The sequence below is a fragment of the Neovison vison genome, chromosome 1 (assembly GCF_020171115.1).
Source record: "Neovison vison isolate M4711 chromosome 1, ASM_NN_V1, whole genome shotgun sequence".
In the NCBI taxonomy this organism is placed as follows: domain Eukaryota; kingdom Metazoa; phylum Chordata; class Mammalia; order Carnivora; family Mustelidae; genus Neogale; species Neogale vison.
In genome coordinates, this window is record NC_058091.1 from 299,676,959 (window position 1) to 299,703,577 (window position 26,619).

General features: G+C 35.1%; 1 protein-coding gene across 4 annotated transcripts in view; it reads left to right on the top strand.

The window, feature by feature from the left end:
- The window catches only part of CDH12 (cadherin 12), a 998,981-nt gene that overhangs the window by 804,295 nt on the left and 168,067 nt on the right, over positions 1-26,619 (top strand). For all 4 annotated transcript variants that reach the window (XM_044233503.1, XM_044233529.1, XM_044233522.1 and 1 more), the window contains one exon: positions 7,339-7,633. In XM_044233503.1, the coding sequence (XP_044089438.1) occupies positions 7,339-7,633 (295 nt within the window). The remainder of the gene's footprint in view (positions 1-7,338; positions 7,634-26,619) is intronic.

Consider the following 26,619-nt stretch of genomic DNA (forward strand, 5'->3'; position numbering starts at 1 on the left):
CAAGTAACAATAAGTCAATGACTGACATCTAATTGTAATAATGTATAATTATTACTTAAAACTCACCTTTTAAAATTTATTTTGAATGTAGAATAAATCACACAAATGATACTATCTAGTATTCTGAAAAACAACCACATTTGAAATCATAACATAAATTCACTTTCATTTCAAATAGAGATTCCATTACTAAAAATTTGATAAGAATATTTTATTGTCAGGAAATGTTTTGTTACCTAAAACCTGGCTTTGTGAAAAATGTTTTACAGCTTCGGAAATGTAGGGAAGAAATTATTTTAACCTTCTCCCATCTTTTTCTCCCAAATCCAGGCACCACGCCAATGACCTCTCCAACTTCTCCAGAAGTACCTATTAATATGTTGTGACACTCTCAAATGATATAATGTAATCTGGGTGAGCTAAAGTTGTAAAATATGACAATCCAAAAGATCAGTTAGGATACCCCTCATACGTAACCACACGTGCAATATTCAAGGAGACAAAGAAAAATGATAGAGAGCATCGGGTGAAAAGGATATTTTTTCTTTTACAAGATGTGTAATATATCCTAGTACATTAGATTTTGTTGCTCCCAAGCATTGCAAATAGTCTTTGTTCTCCTTTGCTCTGCCTTGGCCTACCTCTGGGGAGGTGTGGACCTTTTTGAAATGGATTTCTACTTCCTTAAATAGAAGGTGAGATAATTCCAGCTGATAAATAGCTTTGGGTCTGTAACCCAGCCTGGGGAGTTCTCCACTCACTGTGGGCTGTTAAAGGGAATGCAGAACCTTGTAAAGTGGTCTTCCTCCTCCCCAGATGGCAGCCATCAAGCTAGAAAGAACAAATGAGTCCCCTCAGGGAGGAGAATGGAATAGAATGTCAAATATTCTTGGACCTTCTGTGGCTTCTGAGACAAATTTTGCATTATAACATTATTCAGGCAGAGTTATAGATCATCTTGGGGTCCCGTCAGTAAGCAATGCTTTGAACATAATCTAATGGCTTTATAGCTAATACAATGTCTGCTGTGATGTTAGTGAGAACAGACTAAGCATGAATGGGACACTAAGCAACTACAAAAAAGGAAATACTAAGTATTTCATAAGTACACCGAGGAGAATGTAGCAAAAGTAGTTTGTTCTGTACATAATGAAATTATTTCAGCCAAAGAAAACCGCAGAAGATTTTCTCATCCTAGTGTTGGCTAGTTTATCTGAGAGATCCCATATGTAAATAAAAGAGTTATAATATTATTTCAAATCACATTCACTAACTGTTGAACCGTCATATTAAATTATTCAATGGGCTTTATAATCATTCGAAAGCTGATAACGAGTATTACAACTTACCTGCCATTATTTCACCAAAATTTGCTGAAGCATATCCTGTACAAGGAACCTTTCCCTTGGATTGAATGTGTTTATAGAGATGACGGGCAGATGTCGTAACTCATGCTACAAGGATCTCTCTATTATGTAGGGCATATATTTATGCTGCCGCATTTGCTCATTCGTATTTTGAAACTGAAAAGATATTCTAAGGCAAAACAGTAAAGACTTAAAGGACATCTCAGGAAGTTTCTTATTCCAACAGACAAATTGAGAAGGGAAGTCAGTCCTTTGAAAAAAGATAATGATAAGTAAATAAGTAAATATCAAAATGTATGATCCTTCCGAACTGACAGAAAACACAAAAAACAAATGCAGTGTTTGAAAGTTGCTTTGATCTATGCTCAAAATATAGAGAAAGAATTAAAAACGATATTTGAAGAGACAAATGGGGAACATGGAATAAGGGTTGGTTATCAAGTGATGATAGGTATTTTAAGTAATTTACTTAATTAGATAGGGACATTAAGATTACGTAGGAAATGGGCCTTATTTTCATGAAGTTGGTGCGTCAGCCTCAAGTAGTTAATTATTATGATGCCTGCAACTTTAAAAAGTCTATAAAAGTAAAACAAAATGCTGTGAGTGTTAATAATTGTTTAATCTAGAGAGTGAGAATATAGGTTTTTCATTGGATCATTCTTTTAGTTTTTCTGTTGGTTTGAAGTTCTATTTAAAATATTCTTGGTTGGGGTGCCTGGGTGGCTCAGTGGGTTAAGCCTCTGCCTTAGGCTCAGGTCATGATCTCAGGGTCCTGGGATCGAGCTCCGCATCGGGCTCTCTGCTCAGCAGGGAGCCTGCCTCCTCCTCTCTCTCTGCCTGCTTGTGATCTCTGTCAAATAAATAAATAAAATATTAAAAAAATTAAAAATAAAATATTCTTGGTAAAGGAAGATGGTGTAGTGCCTACACATTTTCATTTGTCTCATGAGAACATCAGGGAACAAAAGTATGAAACCATAATCTTGATAAGAATGATATGGAGGGCAGGTGTTAAAATACTATGTGATGTACCAGAGTCTCTTATGGGCACATGGTTTGTAATTTGCAAGTATATACACCAAATCCAATATTTGTTGAACACAAATTTTGGTTTTCAGGCAGAAACTACCTTTTCAAAATCAGAAATTTCTTCCTCCAACATAACTCATATGAGCCCCATGACCAGTCACCACCCCCTATCGTGGCAAAAAGCAAACGAAAATAAAATCACTGCTGGACACAGAATATAGAAAGCATTTTCTGTTTGATGTGTATTTTCAACCCAGAGAAAATAAGAATAAGTCCCTTATTTTGTGCAGCAGTTTCTAAAATATAATCAAGGAGATGCTAGTAAACACTTAACTTTTAGATTAGCTTTCTCAAAACTTTTAAACACTGGAATTCAGATTTGCTTACACTCTGAAGCTGGTCCTCAGTATCTTTTTAAAGCCTCTCTTGGCATCATTTTCATGCTCCATCTGAGATGACTTGGGAAAAAAATCAGAAAATAACAACACCATTTCCACAAAACAACTGCTTGGACAGTGCAAATTTCTACATCCATCATTGATGGAACTCTATTTCTGAGAGAAATTTTAAATGTCAATACTAAAAAATGATATTATTGGAGTTGGCTGTTTTAGTCAATGCAGTGAGCAACTACTCAGAAACAGCTTAAAAATAATTGGAATAAGAAATATTCCTCCTTTAAAACTGTTATAATTATATGTATATATGTAACTATATATAATTTTATCCTTGAAGAATTATCAGCTTTGTGTAATGTGTAGCTTAAAGCCCTGTGTAAAATGACATCATGTGATTTGTCATAGTTAACACAGGCCAAAGATAAGGCAAGTCAGGAGAATTCTCCTTCTGAAACCCTCCCTCCTTCTTTATGAAAATGACACTAAGAAGTAGTTAGCTAATCCTGAATTAGCTAATTGCCGAAAGATTTAAGAAATGAATCTCATCTACAGAGATCAATACCTGGAATCACTGAAGTTTCAAATTTTTTCATTCATAAAAATCATGAAGATTTTGGTCTTGATAATTACCCCTTTAGGCGACTAAACAGGAGAGCACCCCCAAACACATATACATCATATTGTTTATTAAAAGATTAGCGGTGCCCATTAAAGCCTTCGGACTTCCATGAGTGACTGTAAAGCACACATTAAAAAATGATTTTGAAAAGGGGCACCGGGCTGGCTTGGTCAGTAGACGATGGGACTCTCAGTCATGGGGTTCCGAGTTTGAGCCCCACATTGCGGGTAGAGGTCACTTTAAAAAAAAAATGTTTTTGAAGAATTTCAAGTGATCTTAAAATATAATTATGGTATTCTGTTATTTTTGCAAGTGTTGATTTTTTATATCATGTTATATGTATATATAGTTAGTGAATATTATAAAAGGGCACATAAATATATTTCCATATGTATACTCTTTTAGGTATATATATTTTTGTTTATAGCAATTTATATGTAAATGATGACTATACCGGAAAGTATACTGAAAGGGTAAAAGAAGTTATCTATAATACCCACATCAGGCCATCACTTATTTAATATCAGAACTGATGTTGGAAAAATACCTCTATTTTAAGGTAGTCATTCATGTGCCAGTTCAATCAAAATGGACTAATTTTAAATATTGCCTGACAATACAGAATACTGCAGGGGGTCTCCTGTGAGGTATTGTCATGTAACAACTGCTCTAAAAATTCTAATCATCTCACGAGTTTTCCATTAATCAACTTCATTTTCAGTTCAAAATGTTAACATATTTTCACATATTTCTTCTGAGGCTTCAATCTCTACAAAACTTCATTTTAGATTAGAGGAAAAAGGTAAAAGAGTAAGGAGTAACAGCAACTGAATTTAATTTCGATCTTGGATAGAGCTGAAAACACATTTGCTTTTCTATTCTTATGTCAGTTCGAAAAGAAAACAGTTCTGATTTTAGCCAAATGAGGATTTTTTTTTTTTTTTGTAATTCTGCTTGGATCACATTGTAAAAACCTTCTTCAAATTTTCACTTGTTTCCCACAATATTACCACATATACTCAAAGCCATTGGCAAAATGGATGCAGTTTATAAAGTCTTTACTTTTGCATTGAGCTTTTGCCTGCCTCATATCTTTAGATACATTTTAAAGCAAAAGCAATACCCACCACGTTGAATATCTTAAACTGTGTGGGTGAAATATGTAATTTGAAATTCCGAAGTTCAAAGTACATTTATCTACAGCTTGATTTTACACTTGAAACTTCTTGTGCTTCATAAGAGTTTGTTAAAAAAAAAAAAAAAGAAAAGAAAAGAAAAAAAAGGAGGAATGGGGGAAAAATCTTCTTCATCATTTATAGCAATTTTCTTTAGACTTGAGTAAAATGTGCGGAAACATGAAAGAAAAATCAAAATCGTGTGCCCTCTTTTTGTTTTCTTATTTTTTTTACTATAACACTGACCCAGGAATCAATTCTTTGTTATGCTCTTTTACAAATATACTTTGAAAGAAAATTTTGAAGTAAATACAAATTCACAAAATGAACACATTCATTTTAATAACATTGATTTGAAGGATGATGTTCTTTTACTGAAGTTAGACCAGAACGTTGAGTATAAGAGTCACTGTTGAGTTTGGGTTTTTGTGTTTTGATTTTACTAATACTAATACACAGAAAACCTATTTGCCACAGGATATTTATATAATTTAAAATATTTCAAAGTTTTTTGTGTGGGTTGAAATATTAAAAAAAAATATAGAACACATTCTTACCAAAAATTTTGCAAGAATGCTGTGCTTGTATGCAAATTTTGAAGCATTGCCCAGAAGACTATGGACACTAAAAGCTTAACCTTTCTTCTTTGGCTGGTCTGTTGTCTGGAAGGACCTTTTAAATGTAAAAATGTGGACCCTGATATCAGATGACCCTACCCAAATAAGTGGGAATAGGTTTAAAACATTTTAGATGAACAACTGAATAAAAAATAGTATTTATAAAACTATACATGCTATATAATTTAAATAGAGTATGTATTTATATTATTTATAAAATATATATTTATGAGTATACATATTCTTAGAGAATTATAAATAATGTAATATCTATATCATATAAATACATTATTGGATACTTCATGGATTTCAAAGCCTGTGTTCTTCTTCTATTAATTCTTGGACCACCCAGGGGTACCTGGGTGGCTCAGTCACTTAATGTCTACCTTTGGCTCAGGTCATGATCCTGGGGTACTGGGATCAAGCCCTGTGTAAGGTTCATTGCTCAGCAGGGGTCCTGCTTCTACCTCTCCATCTGCTGCTCCCCCTGCTTGTTCTCTTTCTCTCTGTGAAATAAATAAGTAAAATCTTTAAAATATAATAATTCTTGGACTCCAGTTTGAAAAACATTACCCCACAGAATCACAAAGATAATTTTTCTTCTGTTTGGTCCTCTCCCCTGTGTTATTTATGTGTATCTTATTACATGCTATACTAAAGTGAATTATAAATGTGTTGAAAAAATTAGAAGTTCGAAACTTTTCTATATTATAAGATTTCAAATAAATAGAATGAATTAGAGCAAGCCATTTTTCTGTGAATCTGAAAGGATAATCAGTGATTCTATCCAACATTTGGCTGAGTAATATTGAATAACTCATTGAAAGACAGTCTGTTAAAATGAAATACTCCACTACACATATCTGAAACCATCTGGTTTGCCAAATCTCTCCTCTCCTTTCAAACAAAAAAGTTTAATGTTTTCTGAGTTCTTCTACCTTCTCTCTGACTGTATTCAGGTCATTGATTTTTTAATTTAGGATATTCAGGAGGGTTTCTGATTTGGCATTGATGAGCTCATTTATATTTATTACAACAATTACTTAAAATGAAATGAGCATACTTAAGATTAATGCATTTCATTTTATGAAAATTTTATCCCCAAAAGCGTGTAAAAGAAATAAATTCAGATAACAAATTAGTTGTATTTATGCATGTTCATGTATTTGAAAGCAGTACTTAGACAATCTCTGTAATGCACTGAGAAATAAAATGGATTGACAGAAGGACGAATGGAAGGGTAGATGTGTGACCAAAAATGAGATGAGTCAAATACAGTTGATCCTTGAACAACATGGTTTTAAACTTCATGGAGGTTAAACTTTGCTTACATGCATTTTTTTCATAAATACATAAACTTACGGTATCAATAAATACAGTGCAATTACTGTAAATATATTTTCTCTTCCTTATTTTTCCTTAATAACATTTCATTTTATCTAGCTCATTTTATTGTAAGAATACAGGGAAGCCTGGGTGACTCAGTCAATTTCAGTTTAGGTCACAATCTCGGGGTCCTGAGTTTGAGCCCTGCCTTGAGCTCCTCATTGAACATGGAGTTAGCTTGGGATTCTCTTCCTTTCCGTCCACTCCTTCCCCTCCCCTTGCTCATGCTCATTCTCTTTCTCTAAAATAAAGAGATAAATAAAATCTTTTTAAAAAGAATGCAGGATATAATAAAAATAACATACAAAATCTGTGTTGACTTATTGTTTATACCATTGGTAAGGCTTCCACTCAACAGTTATTTGTGGTTAAGTCTTGTTGGAGTTAAAAGTTATACACAGATTTTCAACTGCACAGGGGTCGACAACCCTAATCCCTGTATTGTTCAATGTCAACTGTAAATTAAAAGGCAAATGGTAGAATATCTGGGATGTATATGTATATATAAATGTTTATTATGCTTTTTTTTCTACTTTTAATATGTCTTTAAAATATTTATAATCAAAGAGTTAGTAAAAAAAAAGAAAGAAAAAGGAAAAGAAGAAAGGAAAATAATGAAAAAAAACACACAAGATTTTTCTTTCAACTTTTCTGATAAAAAATTATACTGCAAGTATTTCTATTATGGAATCATCCCTTTGACGGTGTTCTCTGTCTCTCTGTCTCTCTCTCTCCCCCTAAAAGCTCCATTCTGACTTAGATAAAGGAGAGGGCACTGTTAAATACACCCTCTCGGGAGATGGCGCTGGCACAGTTTTTACCATTGATGAAACTACAGGGGACATCCATGCAATCAGGAGCCTGGACAGAGAAGAAAAACCTTTCTACACACTCCGTGCTCAGGCTGTGGACATAGAAACCAGGAAGCCCCTGGAACCTGAATCAGAATTCATCATCAAAGTACAGGATATTAATGATAATGAGCCAAAGTTTTTGGATGGACCCTACATTGCTAGTGTCCCAGAAATGTCTCCTGTGGGTGAGTAGGCAAATCAAAATTTTGTCAGATGCACTGAAGCCTTTTCAACATTTTGTTTTTTGCAGGTCAATGTAAACATCTTATTTGTAAATCAGAAGATTATTATTCTACCATAAGACACAATTATTTTCACTTATATTTTCATTGTTGTCCTTTCTGCTCCATACTGAATATACAAATAGATACATAAGTATCTAGGATATATAACATTTGTCACTACTTTTTAATCTTTGCATTTACCCGAACCCACAGAATTCCTTTGTAATTAAGTATGAAGCTCAATTTTTAATAAAATCCATTGTCTTTACAATTCCAGGTACCTACATGGTACTAAAGGTAACTGCCATACCCACAAATACCATGTAGTGATTCTTGGCTCAAAGTGAATCACCCAAAACATGTATCACTTATGAGTCTGGAAGTGGTCCAGAAAGGAGTGTGTTGTATCCTTTATAGCTACAGATACAGATTCCAGAAGGATGATATTGTTTTCTTTTTTATTACAAGTAACCCTTAGCAGTTATGCCATCAAAACAGGAAGCAAATATTATTGTGAACACATTATTAGAATAAATTTACAATTAACTATAGTATCACTGCCACTGTTAATAATTTAAATTTGATATGAATTCGTACTTCATTATCAACCTAAATTTTAAAGTTCTAAGATATGTATTGTGGGGTCAATGAATCAAGGATGACAGCTTTAATGACAATTTTAAATAATTTTTATTCCAAAGTCACCACTGGCAACCCTCATTCTGTTTCAAAGTAACCTGTGGTATCTAGCACATTTGTAAGATAAAGCTACCCATCACTCTGAGGTTACAACTTGAGACTCCTACCATGAGCCATTGCCAATTTCCCTGTCTGCCATTCCTCAGAGGGCTTCTGTTGGCCCTACAACCAACCCAGACATGCATAAACTAAACCAAGGGCAGAAGCAGGTTAGTGGCTTCAAGAATGGTCACATTCTTCAATTCTTGGATTCATCACAAATTTATTTGAGATTGTTATCTATGACCTTACTAGGTATTCAAAGATTATATTATCTCTGCAACCTGAGAAATCAGCTCAAAGTCATTTACACAGATTTTAAACATTAGTGTACAGACACAGGGCGGAAAATCTGTTACTCAGTTCTTGCTACATTTTTTGAGCAGCTTTTTTTCTTTTTTTCCTTACATGGTGCTGATTGCTAAAGATTTAGAAGTACAATTGGGTAGAAGTGTATCTTATTAAAAAGTAGCCCTGAAAATGGGAAGAGCTAGTTTTTTATTTGTGCCTTTTAATTTACTGGGAGAGAAAAATGAAGGTACTGTTCTCAGAAAAAGTAAGGCTTTTAAGAAGACAAGGCTCTTTTGTACCTAAATGGTTTAACCCAGGGCTTACTTTATGTAAATTGGAATATTTACATGAATTTATGACCCTCAGTGGCTATTACAGAAATAACATCCTTAAAGCAAACACATCCATCCCTCTACATTGTTAGAAAATTCTAGTCTTATTAGATAAATAATTATGTCTTTCGTTGGGCCAGTTTGGATAAAGGGAAGGACTGCAGTCTCTGAACCCTTATATAAAGGAGTTCACAGCTAGCTCCTGAAGAGGGAAATAAATCTGGAAAATCAGGCTAGGAAGGTGAGAAAACAAAGTGATCCCAGCTTTGGCAATATTGAGGTGAGACATAAGTTGCCATACTGTGCTGAGATATCAGAAAGATCTAGGGAAGAATGAGTTCTTTAAGATTTGCACAAAGGATATTACTGGAATTTCTCACCAATTACTCAGGAGACTCCAGTGAATACTTAAGATGATTTTCAACATACCCTCCCTGCTTTTTTTTTTTTTTTTAATAATAACAGAGGAGTATTCCTTTTGAATGTGATACCACATTGCATGCTGTGGGTTCACCTAGTTATTATTGTACTACGCTTACATAATATTCTTTTTTCAAATGTATACTAAAAAGTATAAACATCACTTATGAATTAAACATTAGAAATTAAATACCTACTCTGTACTACCTTTGCCATTCTCTGTAAACCCTGCTTCTACACAGAACCCAAAGCACAGGAGACCCAGTTAGGCTTGTGGCCTTTGTTATTTTTGCTTTTCCATGACCAATCTAAAGCTAATGAAAAACTACTCTGCACCCATCCGGGCATCATATTCCTGCTCCTAGAGCTCCTGAGCTCCATTCCCAAGCGCACCCTTCTTACCATACGGAAATGGTCCCTGCTTAAGTCACTTAGTCCAAGGATTACTCCTAGTCCTACTCTCTCTACTTTCTTTTCCTGCATCCCTTCTAAGCACTTCCTGCCTCGGTGTCATTTTCTTTGGAATAGCAAAATTACTTTGGGTCAAGACCAGATGGAGATCTCCATGGTGTGTTAGTAAAGCTATGGCACAGCAAATCTTACCGTCACTTTTATGGATCTGTGTTTGAGGGATCTCTAGGAAATAACTTCCCTTCCCAATAATTGACAGTGTCATTATTGGCCATGTTGGAGAAGAAGCCACTAATTTACAAATACATGGAGTAAAATAGCTTACTTTGTAATACAAAAAAAAAAAAAAAAGAAAGAAAAGAAAAGAAATATTGGGATCTCAAAACTATTACGCAAATATCCGGTTAGCAATAATAGATCGTGTGTCTGAAAATGTGATAAACGATTAAACGTGGAATGGAGATGAACTAAAGTGAAACTCAACAAAGGATATTAACTTGGGGAGTGGTGTTGAGCAAGATGGGTAAAGAGTTCAGAGGAATATCAACGTTTAAGACTTACTAGACTATGGAATATATTTTGTTCCAGAAAGTTGAAGAAAATTCTAGTAATCTATGAGTTGTTTAAGAGAAAGGTCACTTTGTTACTATCTTGTGCCGCATGTAATAAGCCGTGGAAGTAATATTCACAGATAAAGTGCTTTTACTCTGACCCGAGGAAATTACTTAATGATCCAGATATTTTCCCAACTCAGACTTTCTCCTTGGAGACAAATTTGGACGTTATGAATGTGGTCTTAATTCTTTAAGATCACTACAGTAACAATGACTTACGGTAACATGCCTTCTTTAATACCGGTGGTTAATGCACGGGCATGGCTTCTGTTTCAGTAACTTCTCCAAGGGAGCTGACAGGTGTAACATCTTTAAACCCTTATTCGTACTTGTATTATCTTCTTCTGGCTGAGCTAAGTCAGTTTGAAGCAGCTGATTGGGTTACTCATCAACAGGTCTCTGTGACACATTTTATAAATGCTGTGAATCATAATTTCTGTAGTAAGACCTACCATTTCCTGAGCAATAGTTAGGGGCCAGGTAATCCAACTCAAGATTTGTATTATTATTAGTATTATTATTAATATTATTAAATTTATTTTTTATTATTTAACCAGTACAATAATTTTATGCAGTGTTGTTTACTATCTGATCTTCATTTTTATATGAAAACTGAACTCTAATTTCAGAATGTAGGTATGACTTCCAGCCTCTTTAGAACAAAGGTAATTGCAACCAGTTATACTCTTAGTGGCTTCTAATATGTCTTTGGGCCTTAAATTTAGCTTTCAATGTCAGATGAGCTGGTTAAGATCTTAAAATGCATATTTCATTTTATTATAAACCTGAGGGTGGGGGACTTTGTTTAAAACAAAATCTGAGGACTAGGTATCTCTTATTCACTGACTTAGGAAAAAAAAAAAATAAAGTGTAAGTATAAATAAAAGAAGATACACCCAAAGAGAATTACACTGCTAGCTTACTAAAAAATTAACATGTACCCTCCGCCTTTTTTTCTTTTTCATGAACTCTGTTTTTTACATGAAGTTTGGGGAAACGTGCTAAGATATAATTTTTGGCAAGTTTTTTTGAAAGTTTCTAAACAGAGAATATTTTCTATGTGACCATACTTAAATAGTTCAACTCTACAAAGGAAATAGTAAAAACGATGCCTATACCTAATATTAATTTATTACACCATTATTACATTTTAAAAACTTACATAAATTTCCAAACGTCCTTGCTTTCATGGAAGTGCCATAGGGAGACAGATGAAGAAATTGCAAAGCAGATACATTATCTTATCATATGAGCCAATCATGACCACAGAGAACAGCTTAAGTGGTACAGTAGGAAGAGTCTCATTGGTCTCTGTCTGTGCCCAATAAGCAGAAATTTTGCCCGGAAGCTGGAGACAGAATATTAGCTCTTTTCTGCAAATAAAGGCAGTCTCTACATATAACCGAAATGTGATTATTAAAATCAGGAAATTAACATTAATGCATTACTGGAATCTAACCTTTAGGCCCCATTCATGTTTTATCAGTTATTTCAATAATATCTCATATAACACAATTTTCCAGGTCAAAAATCACATGGTGTATGCAAATGCTGTATCTCTTTAGTTTTCTTCAATCTGGAGCAATTCCTTCCTTTTTCTTGATTTTGTGGCAGGTTTGAGGATTCTCGGCCAATGATTATTTAGAATGTCCCTCATGCTGGGTCGGCCTAATGTTCCTAACTCCAGGATAGGCCTTTTCTTTTTTTAGGTACATCACAGATATGATACTGTAATCTTGTCATATCCTCGTTGTATCTTATCAGGTAGAACAGGATTTTAATTTGTCCCGTTACTAATAGTGTTAATTTTTATTATTTGACCAACGTTGTGCATTAGTTATCTGTTGTTGCATGATATATTAGCCAAAGCCTAGAGCACAACACAACAAACATTTATTATCCTGTAGGATCACGGATGCCCAAGAGAGGCTTAGGTGGGTACCTTTGGCTCAAGGTCTTCCAAGAGGTTATATCCATAGCTGGGGCGATGGTCTGATCTAAAGGTTTATTTGGGAGGAGGTAGGAGTTTGCTTCCCAGCTTACTCCTGTGGCGATTTGTAGACTCTGGTCTCTTGCTACATAGACCTTTCAACAGGGCTTCCTTGCAGCCTGGCAGCTGCCTGGGCCCAAGGATAGCTAACTAAGAGACAGCTGGAGAAAAGAACATCTCGGACCAAAGCCACAGTCTGTATTTATAACCAATATTTAAAACGACATCCTCTTCTTTCTGCCATATTCCAAATGTTAAAAGTCCACCCCACATTCAGGAAATGGGATTACCCAAGACAATCAGTACAAGGCAGCTAAGATCATGGAAGCCTTCTACCATAGTTTACCCTCTGGACCCCAACAATCAATGTTGTTCTGTCATGCAATATATACTCAGCCCCTTTCTAGGACCCCGATTTTTTTTTCCCTCATTACATGAGTCCAAAATGCAGAAACTGATCATATAAATCAAGTGCAAGAGCAAATGAGATTCCATAGATTTATCTCCTCTTGATCTGCAGACTCGTGATGCTAAAAAACCAGTTACTTACCCCACTCTGACACCTAACACACAGTGGTGAGAGATGGGGATGAGCAAACTTCTGAAGACATTTCTGTTAAAAAAAAAAAAAAAAAAGAAAAGAAAAAAAAAAAGAGGGAAAATGCCCTAAATAAAGGAGTTACTGGTCCATCCCATTCCAGAAATCTAGCTGGTAAATATTAAAAGCCCTTTGATTAGGTTCAAGTCCTGAGAATATTTGTCCTTGGGTCTCAGTTATACTGCCTGGGCTCTTGGTTCTACCTTCTGAGTTATCCTTCATTTTTTATGCAACGCGGCATGTACTTGCCTCTAAGCAGCTCTCTTGGTCGTCTTCCTCCCAGTAGAATTCAAAGGGTTCAAAGGTCCATTTTCCCTGTAAAATCTCTGACTCTCTTTCTTCAATTCACACTTTTGATGTTTCTACATGTAGAACTCTTTATTTTGTCAGTAGTATGGGTATCCCATGAATCTTTTGGGGGTTCACTGAATTAGACAAAAAAAAAAAAAAAAAAATCCCTTCAAGATAAATCCTCTCTACCTTGGGCCCTATAGAGGTGCCTGAGTGACAAAGACTTTCCATGAATTAGAACCCTTATTGTTTGCTAGAAAGGATCTTTGAGTCATACTTACCCATTTATCTTTTAAGAGAGAAATTTCTGACTAGACAGTAAGCCAATGAACCATCCTTGATCTTTCAAAGATCTTAACAAAAATTTTTACTGTCACCACTATGGCTTTATCTTTTGACCATGCTTTCCCAGGTGCCCTGGATTTGATTTTGGCCTAGAAACCATTTCTTAATTTTAGCATCATTTGCCATCTGGGAAGACTAGTAATCTTTAAAACCGACGAGACCTGGATCCTTTTTGTTCAAAAGTCCCTGGGTCCTTTTCTACTGTTCAAATACAGGCTGGCAACAGTTTTGCTAAATGTTCTGCCACGGCCTAATAGTGATCTTCTAATTTCCAATAAGATGTTCTCATTTTCCTGCAAGTCCTCACATGCAACACTGTCCAAGTCCAACATGCAATGAAGAGTGTGTTCAATGCATTTTATACTGACATTCTCCTCAAAGCCCACACTGGCCTAACTGCAAAACCATTACCGCATTTTAGGCATTTGTTAGAGCAGAACCCCGCCACCAGGTCTGAAATCGCTATTATCTACTAAATACATCAGATTACTACAGGATTTAGAGGCTTAAGACTGCAAGTATGTATTATCTCTTGATTTATCTGGGTCGTGAATTTGGGCTCAGTTTAGCTGGGTGTCTTTGCATTCAAGTCTCTTGTGGATTTAGAGTCAAGCTGGCAATAAAAAATGTGGTTTCATCTGAAGATTTCCCAGTGCAGGGGGGTATAATTCCAATCCCAGTCATGTGGTTGTGGTCTTGGAATTGACATCCTGTCCCTTCTACTATATTTTATTTGTTAGGATCAACTTGACACATCCATTTTGTTCTCCAGGGAAAGGAATTAGCCAAAGGTGTGAATGTATGTTGGAGGCAGACATAACTGAGGTCCATCTTAGAGGTCTGTCTACCTTAGACAATGATTCCACTAAGTTGAAGTTCCTCTTACCTTTTTGTAATCATTACCTATTTTGTCAAAAGGTATTTTTTTCTTGTCAAAAGGTATTTTGAAACTAGAGACATAACCTGGTCCTCATCACACTTTCAAATGATCTATTAGTTTGTGTCAATGTAGTCTCAGGGTTTCTTACTGTATCCAGTTGGTTCTAATGTGTTAGCACCATTACTGATTTTAATATTGAAATTATTTCAGCTTTAGTCTGAAGTGTAAAATATAAGTAAAGACACTTTGTGCTTATTTTTGTGTCACTGCAACATTACCTCTTAATTACTTGACTATTCCCTTACTTTCTGGCCTCAAAATATATTTGGGACTTGTCTTGCATTTTTCCTTCCCCAGCTCTGGGAGAAACTATTTCTCCAAGGAGCTCTCTCCCCACCCCTCATAGAGAATAATATTTAGAAGCCAGAATCTAGTTGCTATGTGTGTCCTTTGCTATTGGAAAATCATTGCTCCTAGACCCTCTCAGTGGGCACAGCTAAAGAATATATTTGTGTGTGTGTGTATAATATATATATATATATATATATTTAATATTTATTTCTGTATCTTTTTTAAAAAAAAATATTTATTTATCTGAGAGAAAGAGAGAAAGAGAGCATGAGTGGGAGAGGGGCCAAAGGAGAAGCAGACTCTTCGATTAGCAAGAAGCCTGATGTGGGGCTTGATCCCACGGCCCCAGGATCATGACCTGAGTCAAAGGCAGACGCCTAACCCACGGAGTCACCTGGGTGCCCCTATTTCTGTATCATTCTAAATAGACCAAAACCCTTGATTTCATACCGATACCTCCTACTCTAATTATTCTAGGATTGTTTGTTTGTTTGTTTGTTTTTACCCTTCTATAATTTACAATTTTTTTTTCCAAGAGTAAGAAATCTGGCTGTTGTTCTCCTTAATGTATTTTGGTATTTGCTCTAAGCCCCTGCATGCACCAATCTTTCACTGCCACTCCGCCTCCAGACATCTTACAGAGGCCGGGATGACTCCACTCACAACTTTGAAAATCTGCCCTGTTTCCATTATCTTCTCTATCCCACTATAGAGGTTTTGCGCACCCCACAGGGACTCTGCATCCCCACACTAGGCTGCATTTCCCATAGATAACATGCCCTCCTCCTGCCACCCGAACTCACTGTGGACCCCTTTCTCACTCTGCTTGGGCTTCAATATTTGTTCAATAGCTTGTTTTATTCTGTTTCAGTTCTAACCCCCCTCCCCTATAACCTTGCTAGCACAAAAAGCTACCTTTGCCCGTCTTAGCTAGGTTTTGGGACTGAATGATTCTAGAAGACAAGCAAAGAGCAAGGGCTCTCTCTGATTCTTAAAGGAACTGAACTTGGTTTTAGAAGTGATTATCTCTGGCTTGTATTTTGCATATGCATTAACTGTTTAAATCAGCAGTCCTTCATTTGACTTGAATTTCCTCATAATTTGTTGAAGTGAGTCCAGATTCTCATATGAGAAGCCAAAGATGGCCTAGGAAGTTATTAATAAGGCCATTTTTTGCCAAAATATTTGTTTTTGAAATTTCTTTCCCACATTGGGAAATAGTTTATGTATTCTCATATATATATATATATATATATATATATATATATATATATATAATTTCTACAGAGATACAGAGGACGGAACTCTTTTGCAACGTGTTCAACTGTATTCTGTGGGTATTAAACTTGAGTCCAAATTCGCCCTCTACTGCTTCTTGGTTGTGAGTATTTGCCTAGGTTATTTGTCCTCATTGTGCTTTGGTTTCATTACCTGCAAATGAGGAATAAAAATACCTAATTCCCAGAGTTACTGCAAGCAGTAAAAGAGAAAATTTATGTGTAACACTTACCCCAGTGCCTGGATAAATGCGATCAATAAATGCAGACGGATCCTGTTAATAATTTGATGATCATTCTCAGGCAACTGGTAAGAGAATGCCTCACTTGTAGAGGTCCTACCTAATGATCCTTCTCCTTTTTTCCCCAGATAGTCCCTCCCTCTGACACGGGAGCTCAATATTTACTATTGTTTTTCCTCCAGGCTATACCTTGGAAAAAAAACCCAAAACCCAAAAAACAAAAACCTCTTAGTCTTTGTATTCCAATTTACATTTTCTTCGGTGCAGAGGACTCTTCTGTCTTAATTTGTGGTGACAAGCTGTTGATTTGTAAGAAACACCAATTATCAGATTGCACTTTCGCTTTCCAATCTGCTGAGTCGCTTTAACACCTGGGATGAGACTGAGCGAGGCCCCGTGATCCGCAACCACCGCCCCCCCCTCCCCAGCCCAGTGCCAGCAGCAAAGGGTCCACAGCGCACTGCGTGCCAGAGCTGTTTTCAGGACCATAGGCTGTTATGACTGTGTGTTCAGGGAGCATTTTATTCCTCCGCTTGATTCCTCTGTTTTTATTAGCGGTACAATCGCAAAGGTAATGCTATTGACAGTTTTTGTGTGGCCTTGAGAGAAGTGTATGAATGGTTTTAGTAGGAGCGTGGTGACTCCCTAAACATAAACCAGGCTGCGTTGATACTTGCTTTAGCAGCCACTGATCAGCAATAAATGTTAAAAATTAACAAGAAGCTCCTTTTTTTCCTAACCACCAAATGACTCTAAGCATTAAATATAGGTTAGGAGGAGCTGCTGCTTGGCCACTGAATGGTTCAAAACATTAAACATATTTTTAAAGTATTACTCTTTCTCCAGCCTCCAAGAGGTTGTAAACATTAAATATGTTTTATAAAAATTGCTTTGCCAGCTACTGGCAGGATGGCTATGAACATCATTTTTCTTTAAAGTTGCCTTCCAGCTGCAAGACTGGTTTTTTTTTTTTCTTATTTGCTCTATTCTATTTATTTTATTTATTTATTTTTTTGTACACAAAAGCAAGCAAGAGGGAAGCGTGGCCCAATTGTCTCTTGCTTTATGATAAGTGATCAGGGGAGCGCCGTTGCGCCTATATAAAACCGCCCTAGTCCTAGGAGTGCCTGGAGGTTCAATTGCTTGTGCCGGGGATTCCACATCGAAGTCAGCTACATCTTCCAGAACCGTGTCTGTTTCTGCTTTCCATTGTGCAATGCATGGAGGTATGAAGATGGGTAGGATCTAAGCTCAGTATTTAGAGAAATAACTTCAAGCAACCAGACGCAGGCGGATTACGCCCACTGATCAAGGTGAAAATATTCCATAGAGGAAAGAGCCTCCAAGATAGGCAAAATGGCAGGATGAGTAAGTGAATGAGGTCTTTAACCCAAACATGAGGAAGGCCTTGAAATCTCTGTCTGGAAATAACTCCGTGTGACAACTGCATGAAATTCAGACAGTGCAGAACATGTCCCTCCCTGTATGAATGTCTATCCAGAAGTTGACTCAGCAGATTTGTTTCTTTGAACCACATTGCCAGTGAAAATGAAGTGCGGCACCGGAGTCCATTGAAAACATGACTCCCCTCCGTCACTCCAAGCCTAGCAACTCAACGTCAAGCCAAATGATTAGCCAGTAAAGCTTTTATTTCTATGAGGGCCAAGTGTTCTCCAAATCATATAAAATGGTATTTTGCCAAATGTGTTATTCTAGGTACACGTGCGACAGATTTGAATATCAATGGAATACCCTGTATGTACCACTTTTAGGTACTGGGGTTAGAACTGTGAGAAAAGCAGACACAACCCCTGCCCTCAGGAAGTTTCATTCCAGAGAAGTAGTGCAGGGACCATGAACTCTGTTCTGTGGGCCACGGGCTGGTATATCAGCTGTTCCATTGGAAAACAGCCACACTTCATTCACACGTCTATTGTCTGTGCCATTTCACACTATGGGGGCGGTGCTGGCAAAAAGCCTGCGGAGTTTTGACCTGCGAAGACTAAAATATTTACTCTCTGGTCCCTTACAGGAAGTTTGTTGAGCCATGAAAAAGTGGATTGAGTATCAGAGGAAGATAAGGTCCATATTTTAAATAAATGTATGAGAAAGAGGCGTGTTCACTTTAGAAATATCTCCTCAAGAAGAAACAAAAATAAAAAGAAAGAAGGAAAGGAAGGAGGGAGGAAGGTTGGGAAGGAAGGAAGGAAGGACAGATGGACAGATGGACGGGACCAGAGGCAAAATGAGGAGTGGAAGCAAGTCCCACACTAACATAGACGCCCATTTAGTCTGAGCTGAAGGGAATGGTTTGACTTGGTTTTAAATGCTTCAGCACTGTCTTAAAGTATAAAGGTCCATGATATGGTATTTTTCATTTCCCTGCCAAAGTAATTCTTCTTTCAATTATGTTAAAAAATATATATATGTGTATGTATATACATATATATATATCTTTCACTTATGTAACATTAATTAAAAGAAAAATTTAAGGTCGAAACTAAGAAGGTAGAAAGAGAATAACCTCTAGATTGGGTGGAAACATTCCTTATTTGATGTCTCAGGATTCATTAAGTTCTTTGCCTCACTGAGATATAAGTGGTAAAAGAAAAACTGAAAATTACTGGAAGCAAATTTAAACCCCACAACCAGTCTTAATGATTGCTACCTGGTAAGTATTATAGGACACTTTCTCAGAAAGTTAAGTTCATGTGATATCAAGATTGGCACTATTTCCTGTTCTGACCAAGAAACTGAATCTTAAGAAAAAAAATCAGAAGCTACAATTTTATAAATAATTAACAAAAACGAGTATCAAAATATGGTACAATTTGTTTAATTGGCAACAGTACTAGAAGAAAAAGAAACATGTCAATTGAACTGTCATCGATGTTAATTTTGCCTCTGAGAAAAACATTGTAATGGGATAATTTCATGAAATGCTTTGATGGCAAGAAAGTGCCAAAATATGATTAGCTACTGCACAATTCAAATTAGACAAGAAAGCAATTGGTGGCAGCCTGAATATGGAGAGGTTTTGTTTCATGCCTTTTTCTTCTCTTTTTCCATGTGTTTAATCAAGGATATTTTGTTTGACAGTGAAATGATTTAGACTAAAAACATTGTTATCACAAGAATTTAGTAGAAACTTCACTAGAAAAGGAGAAAACACACTTCCATTTTCCCAAATCTCTTAAAAAGTATAATTACCATCTGAAAGAATTTGTCATCTTCAAAGAAGTATTTTTTTTGTAACTGATATTAAGTACCTACTTAGCTAAAGGCCATAATTAGAAGCAACTCACCCTTATGATTATGTTTATATTTCTATTACCAAATATATTCACTTGCTATTTTAACTGGGTTTTCTTTTGTTATTTTTATTTCTACTCCAAATGGATATTCCAGATTTTAAATGGTCATATTTATTTTACTACCTATATTTCTTATCCCTAGTTCTTTAAAAAAGATAATCTGCTTTAAAACTCAATTAATATGGAGTTCTAAAAATCAGAAATACAAATGGGATTATGAAGAATTCATTTTCTAGTAGACCTTAGCTTTGCACAAAAGGTTGCTTAAATACAATGTATAGAAATCTCTTTTGTAATTTTTTTAAAATACGATTTATGTGTCACTTGAACCATAATAGATCCTTCTTCCATATCACCAAGAACACTGTCTTCCTATGTTAATTACTAACAACAGAAGCAGTTTTAGAGTTTTCAAATGTGGGAGTGTTATTAGAGTTTGAAATGTTGAGTATTTTCTTACAACAATAAGATTATTTCATTTCTTGAATACCAGGAGAAGGAAGACTTTTAAAGATTATTCTTTGGGTGCATATATTTACTTCTCCCATGGGTGATTTGTGGAAAGTACCTTATAAAGAACAAGTACAACGGAAAAAAAATAAGGTTAAGAGAGTGTTTGTTGAAAACTGGTGACAAATAATTGTCCTAATTCTGGAAAGGTAGAATATTATAGGGAAAACAAAATAGACTTTGGAATACCAAAGATCTGGATTCAAACTTTGATGAAGTATGGGGGAATATTTAGAAAAGTATCTCCTTTTTGTAGAACTTAGATGGAAGGAAGGTGCTGTTTGCCACTAAAAGTATTTTTATAAGGATTGAAAAAGATACAATTTGTAAAAATCAACAACAAACCCAAAAAACTAAACCTTAGAAGGATTTCAATAAATGCAGATCATTTCCTCCTCCCTTCTTTCAGCAGATTTTTCTATGGGGTTTTGGATTTGGGCAGGGTAAGAGTCTCATTACTTTTCTTTCTTTATCCTTGTAATTGTTCCTAGTGAATCAGGTAAAAAAGACATTTCTAGAAATATTTCCTTTCATGAATACTTATATATATTTTTATTAAATACCATTCATCCAAAATATTCAAATAGAGTCTCAGAACATAGGTCATAATGTATGATAGGTATAAAATGTCAGTAAATACTATGCAAAACTATGTCTACTGGATGTTGAAAGTCATATCTTATAGTTCAAATTCACAAAAATGGACTGCACAAACATATTTATTTCTTCTCTGCTCTAAAAACACCACTGAAATAACTGAAGGTAATGTTTATAAAATATAACCATAGGAAACGGAAATGTTCCAGCAGACCAAAAAATAAGGAATTTCCAAAGTATAAAGATTATATCAGAGGGACTTCTTGTTTGGTCCTCAGTAGAATTATTGGCACTAGGCTTGAATTTTCATCATAAGCAATGATAGAACTGGACAACATATACGTGGCAACGTTTTTATATATGTGACAAAAAGTACAAACCCTGTCAACCTGGAGGGGAGGGAAAGGCATGACCCGAGATCCACACTTAGGTGGATTCTCATTAGGGACATGTATGCTACCATGACACTAAGGGCAGTCTAAGAATAATGAGTCAAGAGATAGAGGTTATAGCTTGCAGGTGCTAAGTGACTGTGATTTGAGACCTGCCGACGAGGCTGAAATTTGTGCAGGAAAGTAAGGAGAGGCACAGAGAAACACTACAAAAGCCAGAGTAAAGTTTTAGCATGGGTTTTCACCAAGGGTTGCTTTATGCATGAACAGGATCCGTGTCTGTAGGGCTGTAGGGCTGAGATCTCAATGGTAACACAAGGCAGGGAAATGTTGAAGTTACTGACTAGCAACAGGGGAGAGAACATTGAACACCTCAGACACTTACGTGAGGCACCAGAAAGCCTGTGCATTAGGAGCCAGGCCCTTTGCTTCAATAAAGGCTATGCCCTATGTCTAAGAACAAGAAAGAAAGAGACTTTTCCTAACAAAGGCTTACAGTAGGCCTGACAAACCTGACAAACTCAAAAGTATCTGACAGTAATTTAACTGCCCTCAAAAGGATTATGTTAAGATACTTTGTAAAAAGATAATATCCAGATTTTCTACAGTGTATTATTTAAAATTTCCAGCATGAAGTAAAAACAAGTAGAATTTATTCAAAGAAGCAAGAAAATTTGATCAATATTCAAAGAAAAAAGTCAGTAATCATAGACATCATGATGACTCAGGTGTTGAAATTAATAGATATCTATTATAAATATATTTTGAGACTAAAGGAAAATACTCTCATGATGATAGAAAAACACTAAGAATAAATTATCAAAAATGGACATTCCAGAAGTAGCAAGTGTAGTATATACAATAACTCACAGACAAAGCTTAATATGAGATTGACACTGTTGGGAAAACTACTACTGACATTGAAATGAGTCTGTGAAATTATCCAATCTCCAATCAAAGGGGAAAATGACTGAGATAAAGAGACTAACGTGAGATGACATCAAGCCATCAAACATTTATAATATTGGAGTCAAAGAAAGATAAGAGACAGCATGGGGTAGAAGCAATATATTTGAATAAAGAATTGCCAATACTTCCGATTTTTAATTAAAAATTACAATGTAAAGATCCAAGAATTTCAACCAAACAGCAAGGGGCACAGAAAGGCTAAAACAAACTAGAGAATAATTTAAAATATCCATTTAACTGATGATAAGGCTACAAAAGAAAGAAAAAGACAGGAGTAACAACCATCATAAGTAAATAAATAAATAAACAAAAAAACAAATAAATGCCTCAAACAGTAAACAGATAACATGGTAGACTTAAACACATGTAATAAAGACTTGCATCAGTGTGTTGAAGTTACTATAACAAATTACCACAAACTCAGTAGATTAAACAACAGAAAATTATTTTTTCATGTTTTTAGAGACTAGAAGCCTAAAATCACGGTTTTTTTGGTGGGCTGTGAGGCAGGATCTGTTGTAGACTTTTCTCCTTGGCTTATAGGCTGCTGTTTTCATGTTCACATGTGTGTCTGCATCCACATTTTTCCTTTTTAGAAGGCCACCAAGTCATATGAAATTGGGATCCTCATGATCTCGTTTTAACTCAGTTACCTTTGTGGAAGATCTTTTTTCCAAATAAGGTCATATCCTAAAGTATCGAGGGTTAGAACCCCAAGATGTACTTTTGGAAGTAAACAATTCAACCCATAACACATGAAGTTAAGAGACAGTAATTTGTGGACAACATAAAAGAGAAGATCAAACTAAGTGCTTTCTCCTATGAATGCACTTCAATATATAGATAAAAATAGGTTAAAAATAAAAGAAAGTAAAAAAAAAAAAAGTAAAAGAAAGTAAAGGAGGATATACCATGAAGACATTAAGTTTAAGAAAGCTGATGCAGCTTTGTAACACCACACAAAATATTCAAAACAAGATGTTCAAAATGAGTTGAATTATGAGAAATAAAATGAGATATGAGAAGGATAAATTCTTCATAAATGTATTTACACCTAATAACAGACCTTCAAAATCCATGGAGTAAAAGCTGACAGAACTAAATGGAGAAATAGAAGAATGTTTTCTTATAATCAAATATTTTAACACTCAAATTTCAATAACTAATACATAAAAAAATTGAAGATCTCAACACTACCAAACAATGCAATCTAACTTTCATTCATAGAACATTACACACAAACTTGCCTGAAAACATCTTAATCATATTTTATATGGGACATTTGTGAAAAAGGACTTTGTATTCTAGGCTCTAAAATTTTATAAATTGAATAAGATTAAAATCTAAGAGGAAGCGATGATCTCCACATTTTTTCAGATATTGTTTAAATGAATGTGTACATGTGTGAATGCTCAATAAATTGAACACTTGAGGTCTATTCATTTTACTGTATATAAATTCTAACAAATAATAGGTGGTGGGTAGATGATAGATAGATGATAGATAGAAAAGTAAAGAAAAATAAGAAAGTCAATCAACCAACAGATCAGTAAATAATGTATAAAAACACTGGGTAAAAAATGTAAGCCCTATAAAGGTGAGTAACCCGAATCCTTTACTGGCAAAAATAAAAATGTTACTTTTTGTTTGAACCAAAAAATAACCCCCAAATCAGAAGGAGAGGTAATGAAATTTGGTTCATACTGTAGGTGCTGGTCAGGGAGTTTACTACAGGTGATCCTCTTTCCTATTCACAGAAAATGTTTGTCTTAAGCCTTTGCTTTTCAAAGAAAGCACTAAGTTTAGTTCTATAAATTCTGAGTTCCAAATAGGTATTTTTTAAGTGTTATATGCTAGTAAAAAGAAAAGATCCTGAACATTGTGGCCATCATGAAGGACAGAGATGCTCCCACTTTCAGAAGACTTGTAGAATGAGCACTGAAGGAAAACTCACACCAACAAACAGAGTTTTTCTCTGCAGTTATTTAAGTGTCTTCTAAATTTTTGTTCAAAAATATTTATCATCTAATATTGTTCAATATTCAGTCTTTGTGGGCTTATTTTGTTTTATATTGTTTCTGTTGGCTCTAGCTTATTTTGCCTTATTGTATTGTATTCTATGAGAATATTTTAAGATTGGATTGAAGAATATAAAGTATTTGAAGTTGCTTCTACCTGGTCACCACATGTATGGGGTTACCTTACACACTGTTCAAGTCTCAAGATTAGCTGAGTCACACAAACTCAGGTTGTGAGGCCCAAGATAGCACTGGTTTTCATCTGGTTCATCTTATTATGACAGTGTAGGCTTTGCTGATATTAGTCTTCTGGAGAACTCTTTTTAGACTTCATACCAAATGTTAGACTTGGGCTTTTTTTGTCTTTCTCATTCACTCTGAGGCAAAACTTTGCTGCTCGAAACATAATACCTGTATCTCTCTGGATTCCTCTCTTCATTTCAAATTTGGCCTCATACTTATTAAAATTATATAAACTCTCAATGTTTTTAAAAAGGTGTTTAAAAATGTACCACAGCAAGCATTTTGGGTTGTTTTTATGGGAGGTATAGTCCAAGTAACATTCCTGCATTGCTGGAGATTGAAATCTTTGCTTATCATATACGCAGTACATTTTATATATTCAGTCATTTGTCTTTTTCTAATTACTTTTATTTTAGAAGGCATTTTTGGAACCTCTGTTGTAAGTGAAAAAAGATTGACATTTGATTGAGACAACACTAGCTTCACTAATTGGCACCTGATAAACCAACCATAGGCAAGTGATTTGACATTGGCAAGCTCCTGTTTCTTCATTTTGTCATTGTAAAATGGACATGCATAACTCTGCTCTCTATGGATTAAAGAAATTAATGTGTAAAAATCTCACATAATACCTGGAAATAATAGGACCAGAATATTTAACTCCCTTGGGCATCCTATCTGCCACAAAACTTCTTGGATGGGAATATCCCAAGGGAAGACATTGTATAACCCACTCCCTACACCCATATTCAATAACATGAATTACATTGTTGTGTTCTGGGGTAAGTACTTCTTCCAAACAAATTACATTGTTGTGTTCTGGGGTAAGTACTTCTTCCAAACAAATCAGACCATATCACTCATATAAATTTATCTGTATTTTATAAATTCCTGATATTCTTCTGCTTGCCAAAGAATAGAGGATAAATTATTGGCTCATAATCATAACCAATTAGGACCTAGAAAATAAAAGCCACTAGGATAAGCCAAGCATCAATTCAATTAATAACTGATCTCTCCCTCTTTCAGAAATACATCAGTTGTTAGTCCCATGGTAAAATCTCTCGTTTTATAATACTAAAGCAGATGCTCTGATACTTATAAGCAACATACAGATGCTCTGATACTTATAAGCAACATACTTATAAGCAACATACAGAGGTTTAGAACATGCAGTATCACTTCTGAGTTTCAGCTTGTGGACCTTATTTTTTTTTTAAATCATTTAATTCACTAATAAAGTTACACTAACTTGGTAACTGCGAAACCATGTATTTTTCTCCCCAGTGTGGTAAGGCAGAATGAGCTATCAATGAGTTGTCCTCATTTTTGAATAATGATTTGACATTAATTTAGATAGACAAAATACACACACACACACACACACACACACACACACCTTGGAGGGGAGGTAGATGAGGAAACAAAATGCACATGCTTAGACACACAGAAGAAATATGTAACACCTAATTTTAACTTTAAGAACAGGAGGGAGAGGAATGTCAATAATCTAAACAAATATTCTAAGTGTTTTTGATTCACCTACCTGTGTGGTTAAGTAGGTATTTTGTTGCCAGTCAATATGCTAGAATCATAATTACAGCAATGAAAACAGTTATTATCATTGAGTTACAAAAAAGATCTGTGTGCTCAACAGCATTATCCTGTATATTCTGGTTAAACAATATGCTGTTGAAAGGAAACAGAGGTAGAGGTTATTTTACATTTTAGATTTTTTTTAAATCTTTGTTATCCTATGTGATGAGTGATCTACCATTCATTATCTACCAAAGCTATCAATTCATTTGTGATTGCTAATTGCTTATTATTTTTTCCATAGCTCTAGCTGAGAAATATCATATTGCAACTTTTACAGAGTCTCTTCAAGTTTCCGTAATGCCTGATTTTTAGTCTTAAATTTAATAATGTGAGATTATTCATACATATATCAAACCATGCGTGTTCATACATATTCCAAACCATAAGAGTTAATAGAAATTTTTAAATATTAAATAAAATTTAAATAATTTTATTGTATATAATTATTATTAATTTAGATTATATATGACTATATAATTATATTTAAATAAATAAATATACACACATATATATGTGTGTGTGTGT